At 68.1% G+C, this 12,707-nt stretch overlaps 5 protein-coding genes across 5 annotated transcripts; all 5 read right to left on the bottom strand.

Moving 5' to 3' along the window:
* Nucleotides 1–1,201: 1,201 nt before the first annotated feature.
* Nucleotides 1,202–1,981, bottom strand: LOC150039081 (tripartite motif-containing protein 43-like). The gene has a single exon (XM_090328025.1). It carries the CDS (start codon nt 1,979–1,981, stop codon nt 1,202–1,204), a length of 780 nt encoding a protein of 259 aa, XP_090184151.1.
* Nucleotides 1,982–3,675: 1,694 nt separating this feature from the next.
* LOC150039080 (tripartite motif-containing protein 43-like) lies at nt 3,676–4,455 on the bottom strand. The gene has a single exon (XM_090328024.1). The coding sequence runs from the start codon at nt 4,453–4,455 to the stop codon at nt 3,676–3,678; it is 780 nt and encodes a 259-aa protein (XP_090184150.1).
* A 1,695-nt stretch (nt 4,456–6,150) lies between these two features.
* On the bottom strand, nt 6,151–6,930 carry LOC150039079 (tripartite motif-containing protein 43-like). Its single transcript, XM_090328022.1, has one exon. It carries the CDS (start codon nt 6,928–6,930, stop codon nt 6,151–6,153), a length of 780 nt encoding a protein of 259 aa, XP_090184148.1.
* Nucleotides 6,931–8,627: 1,697 nt separating this feature from the next.
* LOC150039078 (tripartite motif-containing protein 43-like) lies at nt 8,628–9,407 on the bottom strand. Its single transcript, XM_090328021.1, has one exon. It carries the CDS (start codon nt 9,405–9,407, stop codon nt 8,628–8,630), a length of 780 nt encoding a protein of 259 aa, XP_090184147.1.
* Nucleotides 9,408–11,102: 1,695 nt separating this feature from the next.
* LOC150039077 (tripartite motif-containing protein 43-like) lies at nt 11,103–11,882 on the bottom strand. The gene has a single exon (XM_090328020.1). The coding sequence runs from the start codon at nt 11,880–11,882 to the stop codon at nt 11,103–11,105; it is 780 nt and encodes a 259-aa protein (XP_090184146.1).
* Between the last annotated feature and the right edge of the window lie 825 nt (nt 11,883–12,707).

The following is a 12,707-nucleotide window of genomic DNA, read 5'->3' as shown; positions in this document are numbered from 1 at the left end:
ACCTCCTCCTGGAAGGCTCGGGCCAGCTCAGCTTCCATCTTCGCCCTTCAGAGAGCGCGGAAAACGGCCCCAAGGGCAGGTTCTCCCGCAGGGATCCTCAGCATGCACCGCACCGGTACGCCAGTTGGGAGCGCCGTCCAGCCGTCCGGACCAGTGGCTGCAGCGGGATCTTCTCCACACAGGGAGGCCAGGAAGTGGCGCGCAGCCTTTATCGACCTGGGCGGGGGGCGGAGCCAGGGCAGGGCTTTGTGCCTGCGTGCCAGGACACCTGCTGACGGTCAGGCCACCCGCCTGCACATGCAGGCAGGGGGCCAGGGGGCCAGGTGCGGGCAGGCCCCGCCCCCTCCCCACCCCCCCCCGCACCTGCCAGCTTTGGGAACGGGAACGTGGCCTCACCAGTTGCTCCAGCCAGGACTGGCGCCCTCCCTCCTGTACAGCTGGCGCTCCTGCTGCTGCTGCTACTGCAGCTGCTGCGGACTCCTTGTTGGTTTGTTCCCCTCAGGCACACTCTCTCCCAGAGCCCTCTGACTGTGTGAGGGGGGAGGGGCCGGGCGAGGGGGAGCCACAGAACCCGAGGGCGCAAGGGTGATCCAAGGCGACCGACCCAGCCACACGCGGGACTCCAAGTGCGAACGCCGAGGGAATGGAAGAGGTCGGGGAGGGGGGTGGGGGGAGGAGGGGGTGAGTCGGCTGAAGGTGGGGGTGGGGCAGGGAGCCGGGGAGGGCCAGGATGCCAGAGAGAGCAAGACGAAGGAGGGACTGGGGAGCGCCTGCAGCCCAAGGCCCTCACTTCCGGTCCCGAGGTGCCCGCCGACCTCCATCCCTTGGTAGGTCTCTAAGGCTGCCCATGGTGGTCTCCCCCCAGGCCTCTGTGGGTGGCGAGAACCACGCCCCCACCGGGCTCCCACCGGGAAGCAGAGCGGGGCAGAGGGGGGCACGCCAAGAGGGAACCGCAGACCAACCGGCAGACCCGACCCGGGACCCGACCCGGGACCACGGACACCCGTGGCCTGGCCTCGAGGCCCCCGAGGCGGTCCAGGTGGGGTGGCTTCCCCAGGGCCCGCCTCGAAACCAGGAGGGCAGACCCCACCTGCCCCAGAGCGGCGCTGAGAGGGGTCCCCCGGCGGGCCTGACCGGACCTGCCCTGCTCCCTCCCCCGGGTCTGGAGGGTCCTGGAGAGTCCCGGGCCTGGGCTCTTTCCCTAGGCCAAAGGGGAGCCCCTGGAAAGGAAAGGCCTGACCGGGAAGTGGATGGAGCCGGTGGGGTATCTCCAGAGAAGGCACTTCCTAGCCACGTTCAAGAAAGTCGCGGTCCCGTGGTCGAGATCCAGAAAGACCCCCACCCTCCCCAGAGGCCGCTCTAGGTAGTGATCGCGCAGAGGTGAGGTTGTAAAGAGGCCGGCTGGGTGGGAGCCTTCCACCCAGAAGAGGACGAAAAGGTCGTGGTCGGAGGCCCTCGGAGGGAATCCGGCCGGATTCCCGCAGACTCCCACCGCCCAGGAGGAAGAGTCGTCCGGGCTGAGCTCCCAGTAGTGTCGGCCGGCGCTGAAGACCTGGGCGCCAAGCGCGACCTGGTGGCCGGCTTCTTCCTCCCTGGAAGCTGCCAGCAGAGGTGGGCTCGGCGTCCAGGGGCCGAAGGACACCTCTACTCGGTACGGGCTGAGGCTCTCCACCAGCCCGCGGATTCTAGGGGGGCCGAGCAACGGCTCCAGGGTCTGGGGCTGGAAGAGCAAGGCGCACTCTCCCAGCTCCAGGCCGTCCCTGAAGTCCTGGAGGAGCTCCACATCCGGCTTTTGGTAGGCCCTCATCAGCTCCTGGTACACGCTCCTGAGGTGACCCTGTTCCTCGAGCAGGTGCCCCTCGGTTGTCTGGAGTTGCGCTGAGGTCCTCCTTCCTAGGTCGAGCAGTAACTCTTGGGCAAATCGCCTGTCCCCCTCCCGGAGACCAGGGTGCCCCGGGGTGGCATAAAACGCCTCGGTCATCGTCCGGTGCAGGTGCAGAAACCAACCCCACCGGCTCATGATCTCCCTCTGCTCCTCCACCTTCCTCTGGGTCTCTTCTTTCCTCTCCCACAAAGTCTCCATGAGCTGTAAGATGGCCTCCCGCCTGTGGGCGGCTGCGCGCTCCACGGGCTGGTGCCGGTGAGCCCGGTGCTCCGGGGCCTGGGAGCAGAGCCCGCAGAGCGGGCTCTCGTCCTCCTCGCAGAACATCTGCTTTGGCTCGCCGTGGGTCCCACACCTGTGCTCCCGGGAGCTCAGGAACCCGCGGAGGCTGGCCTTCCGCACCAGGGAGACCACACTGCCCAGCACCACGTTGGATCTCGGCTCTCCTCGCTGGGAGGGCTCCCTGCAGGCAGGGCACCTGGCCGGGGTCGTGGCATCTTCCCAGGCCAGGCGGAGACACGGGCGACAGAAAGTGTGGCCGCACTGGACGGTGACCGGGACCATCAGGGTGTCCAGGCAGATGGGGCATCTCACCTCCTCCTGGAAGGCTCGGGCCAGCTCAGCTTCCATCTTCGCCCTTCAGAGAGCGCGGAAAACGGCCCCAAGGGCAGGTTCTCCCGCAGGGATCCTCAGCATGCACCGCACCGGTACGCCAGTTGGGAGCGCCGTCCAGCCGTCCGGACCAGTGGCTGCAGCGGGATCTTCTCCACACAGGGAGGCCAGGAAGTGGCGCGCAGCCTTTATCGACCTGGGCGGGGGGCGGAGCCAGGGCAGGGCTTTGTGCCTGCGTGCCAGGACACCTGCTGACGGTCAGGCCACCCGCCTGCACATGCAGGCAGGGGGCCAGGGGGCCAGGTGCGGGCAGGCCCCGCCCCCTCCCCACCCCCCCCCGCACCTGCCAGCTTTGGGAACGGGAACGTGGCCTCACCAGTTGCTCCAGCCAGGACTGGCGCCCTCCCTCCTGTACAGCTGGCGCTCCTGCTGCTGCTGCTACTGCAGCTGCTGCGGACTCCTTGTTGGTTTGTTCCCCTCAGGCACACTCTCTCCCAGAGCCCTCTGACTGTGTGAGGGGGGAGGGGCCGGGCGAGGGGGAGCCACAGAACCCGAGGGCGCAAGGGTGATCCAAGGCGACCGACCCAGCCACACGCGGGACTCCAAGTGCGAACGCCGAGGGAATGGAAGAGGTCGGGGAGGGGGGTGGGGGGAGGAGGGGGTGAGTCGGCTGAAGGTGGGGGTGGGGCAGGGAGCCGGGGAGGGCCAGGATGCCAGAGAGAGCAAGACGAAGGAGGGACTGGGGAGCGCCTGCAGCCCAAGGCCCTCACTTCCGGTCCCGAGGTGCCCGCCGACCTCCATCCCTTGGTAGGTCTCTAAGGCTGCCCATGGTGGTCTCCCCCCAGGCCTCTGTGGGTGGCGAGAACCACGCCCCCACCGGGCTCCCACCGGGAAGCAGAGCGGGGCAGAGGGGGGCACGCCAAGAGGGAACCGCAGACCAACCGGCAGACCCGACCCGGGACCCGACCCGGGACCACGGACACCCGTGGCCTGGCCTCGAGGCCCCCGAGGCGGTCCAGGTGGGGTGGCTTCCCCAGGGCCCGCCTCGAAACCAGGAGGGCAGACCCCACCTGCCCCAGAGCGGCGCTGAGAGGGGTCCCCCGGCGGGCCTGACCGGACCTGCCCTGCTCCCTCCCCCGGGTCTGGAGGGTCCTGGAGAGTCCCGGGCCTGGGCTCTTTCCCTAGGCCAAAGGGGAGCCCCTGGAAAGGAAAGGCCTGACCGGGAAGTGGATGGAGCCGGTGGGGTATCTCCAGAGAAGGCACTTCCTAGCCACGTTCAAGAAAGTCGCGGTCCCGTGGTCGAGATCCAGAAAGACCCCCACCCTCCCCAGAGGCCGCTCTAGGTAGTGATCGCGCAGAGGTGAGGTTGTAAAGAGGCCGGCTGGGTGGGAGCCTTCCACCCAGAAGAGGACGAAAAGGTCGTGGTCGGAGGCCCTCGGAGGGAATCCGGCCGGATTCCCGCAGACTCCCACCGCCCAGGAGGAAGAGTCGTCCGGGCTGAGCTCCCAGTAGTGTCGGCCGGCGCTGAAGACCTGGGCGCCAAGCGCGACCTGGTGGCCGGCTTCTTCCTCCCTGGAAGCTGCCAGCAGAGGTGGGCTCGGCGTCCAGGGGCCGAAGGACACCTCTACTCGGTACGGGCTGAGGCTCTCCACCAGCCCGCGGATTCTAGGGGGGCCGAGCAACGGCTCCAGGGTCTGGGGCTGGAAGAGCAAGGCGCACTCTCCCAGCTCCAGGCCGTCCCTGAAGTCCTGGAGGAGCTCCACATCCGGCTTTTGGTAGGCCCTCATCAGCTCCTGGTACACGCTCCTGAGGTGACCCTGTTCCTCGAGCAGGTGCCCCTCGGTTGTCTGGAGTTGCGCTGAGGTCCTCCTTCCTAGGTCGAGCAGTAACTCTTGGGCAAATCGCCTGTCCCCCTCCCGGAGACCAGGGTGCCCCGGGGTGGCATAAAACGCCTCGGTCATCGTCCGGTGGAGGTGCAGAAACCAACCCCACCGGCTCATGATCTCCCTCTGCTCCTCCACCTTCCTCTGGGTCTCTTCTTTCCTCTCCCACAAAGTCTCCATGAGCTGTAAGATGGCCTCCCGCCTGTGGGCGGCTGCGCGCTCCACGGGCTGGTGCCGGTGAGCCCGGTGCTCCGGGGCCTGGGAGCAGAGCCCGCAGAGCGGGCTCTCGTCCTCCTCGCAGAACATCTGCTTTGGCTCGCCGTGGGTCCCACATCTGTGCTCCCGGGAGCTCAGGAACCCGCGGAGGCTGGCCTTCCGCACCAGGGAGACCACACTGCCCAGCACCACGTTGGATCTCGGCTCTCCTCGCTGGGAGGGCTCCCTGCAGGCAGGGCACCTGGCCGGGGTCGTGGCATCTTCCCAGGCCAGGCGGAGACACGGGCGACAGAAAGTGTGGCCGCACTGGACGGTGACCGGGACCATCAGGGTGTCCAGGCAGATGGGGCATCTCACCTCCTCCTGGAAGGCTCGGGCCAGCTCAGCTTCCATCTTCGCCCTTCAGAGAGCGCGGAAAACGGCCCCAAGGGCAGGTTCTCCCGCAGGGATCCTCAGCACGCACCGCACCGGTACGCCAGTTGGGAGCGCCGTCCAGCCGTCCGGACCAGTGGCTGCAGCGGGATCTTCTCCACACAGGGAGGCCAGGAAGTGGCGCGCGGCCTTTTATCGACCTGGGCGGGGGGCGGAGCCAGGGCAGGGCTTTGCGCCTGCGTGCCAGGACACCTGCTGACGGTCAGGCCACCCGCCTGCACATGCAGGCAGGGGGCCAGGGGGCCAGGTGCGGGCAGGCCCCGCACCCTCCCCACCCCCCCCCGCACCTGCCAGCTTTGGGAACGGGAACGTGGCCTCACCAGTTGCTCCAGCCAGGACTGGCGCCCTCCCTCCTGTACAGCTGGCGCTCCTGCTGCTGCTGCTACTGCAGCTGCTGCGGACTCCTTGTTGGTTTGTTCCCCTCAGGCACACTCTCTCCCAGAGCCCTCTGACTGTGTGAGGGGGGAGGGGCCGGGCGAGGGGGAGCCACAGAACCCGAGGGCGCAAGGGTGATCCAAGGCGACCGACCCAGCCACACGCGGGACTCCAAGTGCGAACGCCGAGGGAATGGAAGAGGTCGGGGAGGGGGGTGGGGGGAGGAGGGGGTGAGTCGGCTGAAGGTGGGGGTGGGGCAGGGAGCCGGGGAGGGCCAGGATGCCAGAGAGAGCAAGACGAAGGAGGGACTGGGGAGCGCCTGCAGCCCAAGGCCCTCACTTCCGGTCCCGAGGTGCCCGCCGACCTCCATCCCTTGGTAGGTCTCTAAGGCTGCCCATGGTGGTCTCCCCCCAGGCCTCTGTGGGTGGCGAGAACCACGCCCCCACCGGGCTCCCACCGGGAAGCAGAGCGGGGCAGAGGGGGGCACGCCAAGAGGGAACCGCAGACCAACCGGCAGACCCGACCCGGGACCCGACCCGGGACCACGGACACCCGTGGCCTGGCCTCGAGGCCCCCGAGGCGGTCCAGGTGGGGTGGCTTCCCCAGGGCCCGCCTCGAAACCAGGAGGGCAGACCCCACCTGCCCCAGAGCGGCGCCGAGAGGGGTCCCCCGGCGGGCCTGACCGGACCTGCCCTGCTCCCTCCCCCGGGTCTGGAGGGTCCTGGAGAGTCCCGGGCCTGGGCTCTTTCCCTAGGCCAAAGGGGAGCCCCTGGAAAGGAAAGGCCTGACCGGGAAGTGGATGGAGCCGGTGGGGTATCTCCAGAGAAGGCACTTCCTAGCCACGTTCAAGAAAGTCGCGGTCCCGTGGTCGAGATCCAGAAAGACCCCCACCCTCCCCAGAGGCCGCTCTAGGTAGTGATGGCGCAGAGGTGAGGTTGTAAAGAGGCCGGCTGGGTGGGAGCCTTCCACCCAGAAGAGGACGAAAAGGTCGTGGTCGGAGGCCCTCGGAGGGAATCCGGCCGGATTCCCGCAGACTCCCACCGCCCAGGAGGAAGAGTCGTCCGGGCTGAGCTCCCAGTAGTGTCGGCCGGCGCTGAAGACCTGGGCGCCAAGCGCGACCTGGTGGCCGGCTTCTTCCTCCCTGGAAGCTGCCAGCAGAGGTGGGCTCGGCGTCCAGGGGCCGAAGGACACCTCTACTCGGTACGGGCTGAGGCTCTCCACCAGCCCGCGGATTCTAGGGGGGCCGAGCAACGGCTCCAGGGTCTGGGGCTGGAAGAGCAAGGCGCACTCTCCCAGCTCCAGGCCGTCCCTGAAGTCCTGGAGGAGCTCCACATCCGGCTTTTGGTAGGCCCTCATCAGCTCCTGGTACACGCTCCTGAGGTGACCCTGTTCCTCGAGCAGGTGCCCCTCGGTTGTCTGGAGTTGCGCTGAGGTCCTCCTTCCTAGGTCGAGCAGTAACTCTTGGGCAAATCGCCTGTCCCCCTCCCGGAGACCAGGGTGCCCCGGGGTGGCATAAAACGCCTCGGTCATCGTCCGGTGCAGGTGCAGAAACCAACCCCACCGGCTCATGATCTCCCTCTGCTCCTCCACCTTCCTCTGGGTCTCTTCTTTCCTCTCCCACAAAGTCTCCATGAGCTGTAAGATGGCCTCCCGCCTGTGGGCGGCTGCGCGCTCCACGGGCTGGTGCCGGTGAGCCCGGTGCTCCGGGGCCTGGGAGCAGAGCCCGCCGAGCGGGCTCTGGTCCTCCTCGCAGAACATCTGCTTTGGCTCGCCGTGGATCCCACATCTGTGGTCCCGGGAGCTCAGGAACCCGCGGAGGCTGGCCTTCCGCACCAGGGAGACCACACTGCCCAGCACCACGTTGGATCTCGGCTCTCCTCGCTGGGAGGGCTCCCTGCAGGCAGGGCACCTGGCCGGGGTCGTGGCATCTTCCCAGGCCAGGCGGAGACACGGGCGACAGAAAGTGTGGCCGCACTGGACGGTGACCGGGACCATCAGGGTGTCCAGGCAGATGGGGCATCTCACCTCCTCCTGGAAGGCTCGGGCCAGCTCAGCTTCCATCTTCGCCCTTCAGAGAGCGCGGAAAACGGCCCCAAGGGCAGGTTCTCCCGCAGGGATCCTCAGCACGCACCGCACCGGTACGCCAGTTGGGAGCGCCGTCCAGCCGTCCGGACCAGTGGCTGCAGCGGGATCTTCTCCACACAGGGAGGCCAGGAAGTGGCACGCGGCCTTTTATCGACCTGGGCGGGGGGCGGAGCCAGGGCAGGGCTTTGCGCCTGCGTGCCAGGACACCTGCTGACGGTCAGGCCACCCGCCTGCACATGCAGGCAGGGGGCCAGGGGCCAGGTGCGGGCAGGCCCCGCACCCTCCCCACCCCCCCCCCCCCGCACCTGCCAGCTTTGGGAACGGGAACGTGGCCTCACCAGTTGCTCCAGCCAGGACTGGCGCCCTCCCTCCTGTACAGCTGGCGCTCCTGCTGCTGCTGCTACTGCAGCTGCTGCGGACTCCTTGTTGGTTTGTTCCCCTCAGGCACACTCTCTCCCAGAGCCCTCTGACTGTGTGAGGGGGGAGGGGCCGGGCGAGGGGGAGCCACAGAACCCGAGGGCGCAAGGGTGATCCAAGGCGACCGACCCAGCCACACGCGGGACGCCAAGTGCGAACGCCGAGGGAATGGAAGAGGTCGGGGAGGGGGGTGGGGGGAGGAGGGGGTGAGTCGGCTGAAGGTGGGGGTGGGGGAGGGAGCCGGGGAGGGCCAGGATGCCAGAGAGAGCAAGACGAAGGAGGGACTGGGGAGCGCCTGCAGCCCAAGGCCCTCACTTCCGGTCCCGAGGTGCCCGCCGACCTCCATCCCTTGGTAGGTCTCTAAGGCTGCCCATGGTGGTCTCCCCCCAGGCCTCTGTGGGTGGCGAGAACCACGCCCCACCGGGCTCCCACCGGGAAGCAGAGCGGGGCAGAGGGGGGCACGCCAAGAGGGAACCGCAGACCAACCGGCAGACCCGACCCGGGACCCGACCCGGGACCACGGACACCCGTGGCCTGGCCTCGAGGCCCCCGAGGCGGTCCAGGTGGGGTGGCTTCCCCAGGGCCCGCCTCGAAACCAGGAGGGCAGACCCCACCTGCCCCAGAGCGGCCCCGAGAGGGGTCCCCCGGCGGGCCTGACCGGACCTGCCCTGCTCCCTCCCCCGGGTCTGGAGGGTCCTGGAGAGTCCCGGGCCTGGGCTCTTTCCCTAGGCCAAAGGGGAGCCCCTGGAAAGGAAAGGCCTGACCGGGAAGTGGATGGAGCCGGTGGGGTATCTCCAGAGAAGGCACTTCCTAGCCACGTTCAAGAAAGTCGCGGTCCCGTGGTCGAGATCCAGAAAGACCCCCACCCTCCCCAGAGGCCGCTCTAGGTAGTGATGGCGCAGAGGTGAGGTTGTAAAGAGGCCGGCTGGGTGGGAGCCTTCCACCCAGAAGAGGACGAAAAGGTCGTGGTCGGAGGCCCTCGGAGGGAATCCGGCCGGATTCCCGCAGACTCCCACCGCCCAGGAGGAAGAGTCGTCCGGGCTGAGCTCCCAGTAGTGTCGGCCGGCGCTGAAGACCTGGGCGCCAAGCGCGACCTGGTGGCCGGCTTCTTCCTCCCTGGAAGCTGCCAGCAGAGGTGGGCTCGGCGTCCAGGGGCCGAAGGACACCTCTACTCGGTACGGGCTGAGGCTCTCCACCAGCCCGCGGATTCTAGGGGGGCCGAGCAACGGCTCCAGGGTCTGGGGCTGGAAGAGCAAGGCGCACTCTCCCAGCTCCAGGCCGTCCCTGAAGTCCTGGAGGAGCTCCACATCCGGCTTTTGGTAGGCCCTCATCAGCTCCTGGTACACGCTCCTGAGGTGACCCTGTTCCTCGAGCAGGTGCCCCTCGGTTGTCTGGAGTTGCGCTGAGGTCCTCCTTCCTAGGTCGAGCAGTAACTCTTGGGCAAATCGCCTGTCCCCCTCCCGGAGACCAGGGTGCCCCGGGGTGGCATAAAACGCCTCGGTCATCGTCCGGTGCAGGTGCAGAAACCAACCCCACCGGCTCATGATCTCCCTCTGCTCCTCCACCTTCCTCTGGGTCTCTTCTTTCCTCTCCCACAAAGTCTCCATGAGCTGTAAGATGGCCTCCCGCCTGTGGGCGGCTGCGCGCTCCACGGGCTGGTGCCGGTGAGCCCGGTGCTCCGGGGCCTGGGAGCAGAGCCCGCAGAGCGGGCTCTGGTCCTCCTCGCAGAACATCTGCTTTGGCTCGCCGTGGATCCCACATCTGTGGTCCCGGGAGCTCAGGAACCCGCGGAGGCTGGCCTTCCGCACCAGGGAGACCACACTGCCCAGCACCACGTTGGATCTCGGCTCTCCTCGCTGGGAGGGCTCCCTGCAGGCAGGGCACCTGGCCGGGGTCGTGGCATCTTCCCAGGCCAGGCGGAGACACGGGCGACAGAAAGTGTGGCCGCACTGGACGGTGACCGGGACCATCAGGGTGTCCAGGCAGATGGGGCATCTCACCTCCTCCTGGAAGGCTCGGGCCAGCTCAGCTTCCATCTTCGCCCTTCAGAGAGCGCGGAAAACGGCCCCAAGGGCAGGTTCTCCCGCAGGGATCCTCAGCACGCACCGCACCGGTACGCCAGTTGGGAGCGCCGTCCAGCCGTCCGGACCAGTGGCTGCAGCGGGATCTTCTCCACACAGGGAGGCCAGGAAGTGGCGCGCGGCCTTTTATCGACCTGGGCGGGGGGCGGAGCCAGGGCAGGGCTTTGCGCCTGCGTGCCAGGACACCTGCTGACGGTCAGGCCACCCGCCTGCACATGCAGGCAGGGGGCCAGGGGCCAGGTGCGGGCAGGCCCCGCACCTTCCCCACCCCCCCCCCCGCACCTGCCAGCTTTGGGAACGGGAACGTGGCCTCACCAGTTGCTCCAGCCAGGACTGGCGCCCTCCCTCCTGTACAGCTGGCGCTCCTGCTGCTGCTGCTACTGCAGCTGCTGCGGACTCCTTGTTGGTTTGTTCCCCTCAGGCACACTCTCTCCCAGAGCCCTCTGACTGTGTGAGGGGGGAGGGGCCGGGCGAGGGGGAGCCACAGAACCCGAGGGCGCAAGGGTGATCCAAGGCGACCGACCCAGCCACACGCGGGACGCCAAGTGCGAACGCCGAGGGAATGGAAGAGGTCGGGGAGGGGGGTGGGGGGAGGAGGGGGTGAGTCGGCTGAAGGTGGGGGTGGGGGAGGGAGCCGGGGAGGGCCAGGATGCCAGAGAGAGCAAGACGAAGGAGGGACTGGGGAGCGCCTGCAGCCCAAGGCCCTCACTTCCGGTCCCGAGGTGCCCGCCGACCTCCATCCCTTGGTAGGTCTCTAAGGCTGCCCATGGTGGTCTCCCCCCAGGCCTCTGTGGGTGGCGAGAACCACGCCCCACCGGGCTCCCACCGGGAAGCAGAGCGGGGCAGAGGGGGGCACGCCAAGAGGGAACCGCAGACCAACCGGCAGACCCGACCCGGGACCCGACCCGGGACCACGGACACCCGTGGCCTGGCCTCGAGGCCCCCGAGGCGGTCCAGGTGGGGTGGCTTCCCCAGGGCCCGCCTCGAAACCAGGAGGGCAGACCCCACCTGCCCCAGAGCGGCCCCGAGAGGGGTCCCCCGGCGGGCCTGACCGGACCTGCCCTGCTCCCTCCCCCGGGTCTGGAGGGTCCTGGAGAGTCCCGGGCCTGGGCTCTTTCCCTAGGCCAAAGGGGAGCCCCTGGAAAGGAAAGGCCTGACCGGGAAGTGGATGGAGCCGGTGGGGTATCTCCAGAGAAGGCACTTCCTAGCCACGTTCAAGAAAGTCGCGGTCCCGTGGTCGAGATCCAGAAAGACCCCCACCCTCCCCAGAGGCCGCTCTAGGTAGTGATGGCGCAGAGGTGAGGTTGTAAAGAGGCCGGCTGGGTGGGAGCCTTCCACCCAGAAGAGGACGAAAAGGTCGTGGTCGGAGGCCCTCGGAGGGAATCCGGCCGGATTCCCGCAGACTCCCACCGCCCAGGAGGAAGAGTCGTCCGGGCTGAGCTCCCAGTAGTGTCGGCCGGCGCTGAAGACCTGGGCGCCAAGCGCGACCTGGTGGCCGGCTTCTTCCTCCCTGGAAGCTGCCAGCAGAGGTGGGCTCGGCGTCCAGGGGCCGAAGACCACCTCTACTCGGTACGGGCTGAGGCTCTCCACCAGCCCGCGGATTCTAGGGGGGCCGAGCAACGGCTCCAGGGTCTGGGGCTGGAAGAGCAAGGTGCACTCTCCCAGCTCCAGGCCGTCCCTGAAGTCCTGGAGGAGCTCCACATCCGGCTTTTGGTAGGCCCTCATCAGCTCCTGGTACACGCTCCTGAGGTGACCCTGTTCCTCGAGCAGGTGCCCCTCGGTTGTCTGGAGTTGCGCTGAGGTCCTCCTTCCTAGGTCGAGCAGTAACTCTTGGGCAAATCGCCTGTCCCCCTCCCGGAGACCAGGGTGCCCCGGGGTGGCATAAAACGCCTCGGTCATCGTCCGGTGCAGGTGCAGAAACCAACCCCACCGGCTCATGATCTCCCTCTGCTCCTCCACCTTCCTCTGGGTCTCTTCTTTCCTCTCCCACAAAGTCTCCATGAGCTGTAAGATGGCCTCCCGCCTGTGGGCGGCTGCGCGCTCCACGGGCTGGTGCCGGTGAGCCCGGTGCTCCGGGGCCTGGGAGCAGAGCCCGCAGAGCGGGCTCTGGTCCTCCTCGCAGAACATCTGCTTTGGCTCGCCGTGGATCCCACATCTGTGGTCCCGGGAGCTCAGGAACCCGCGGAGGCTGGCCTTCCGCACCAGGGAGACCACACTGCCCAGCACCACGTTGGATCTCGGCTCTCCTCGCTGGGAGGGCTCCCTGCAGGCAGGGCACCTGGCCGGGGTCGTGGCATCTTCCCAGGCCAGGCGGAGACACGGGCGACAGAAAGTGTGGCCGCACTGGACGGTGACCGGGACCATCAGGGTGTCCAGGCAGATGGGGCATCTCACCTCCTCCTGGAAGGCTCGGGCCAGCTCAGCTTCCATCTTCGCCCTTCAGAGAGCGCGGAAAACGGCCCCAAGGGCAGGTTCTCCCGCAGGGATCCTCAGCATGCACCGCACCGGTACGCCAGTTGGGAGCGCCGTCCAGCCGTCCGGACCAGTGGCTGCAGCGGGATCTTCTCCACACAGGGAGGCCAGGAAGTGGCGCGCGGCCTTTTATCGACCTGGGCGGGGGGCGGAGCCAGGGCAGGGCTTTGCGCCTGCGTGCCAGGACACCTGCTGACGGTCAGGCCACCCGCCTGCACATGCAGGCAGGGGGCCAGGGGCCAGGTGCGGGCA

Source organism: Megascapheus bottae, unplaced genomic scaffold (assembly GCF_031878675.1).
Source record: "Megascapheus bottae isolate mThoBot1 unplaced genomic scaffold, mThoBot2.hap1 HAP1_SCAFFOLD_64, whole genome shotgun sequence".
Taxonomy (NCBI): domain Eukaryota; kingdom Metazoa; phylum Chordata; class Mammalia; order Rodentia; family Geomyidae; genus Megascapheus; species Megascapheus bottae.
The sequence above is the reverse complement of the archived record's forward strand: the minus strand, read 5'-3'. Positions and strand labels throughout refer to the sequence as shown.

What these genes read in the sequence shown, in the direction of transcription:
- LOC150039077 (XM_090328020.1), bottom strand. Translation starts at nt 11,882, where the DNA reads ATGACCGAGGCGTTTTATGCCACCCCGGGGCACCCTGGTCTCCGGGAG.
- LOC150039078 (XM_090328021.1), bottom strand. Translation starts at nt 9,407, where the DNA reads ATGACCGAGGCGTTTTATGCCACCCCGGGGCACCCTGGTCTCCGGGAG.
- LOC150039079 (XM_090328022.1), bottom strand. Translation starts at nt 6,930, where the DNA reads ATGACCGAGGCGTTTTATGCCACCCCGGGGCACCCTGGTCTCCGGGAG.
- LOC150039081 (XM_090328025.1), bottom strand. Translation starts at nt 1,981, where the DNA reads ATGACCGAGGCGTTTTATGCCACCCCGGGGCACCCTGGTCTCCGGGAG.
- LOC150039080 (XM_090328024.1), bottom strand. Translation starts at nt 4,455, where the DNA reads ATGACCGAGGCGTTTTATGCCACCCCGGGGCACCCTGGTCTCCGGGAG.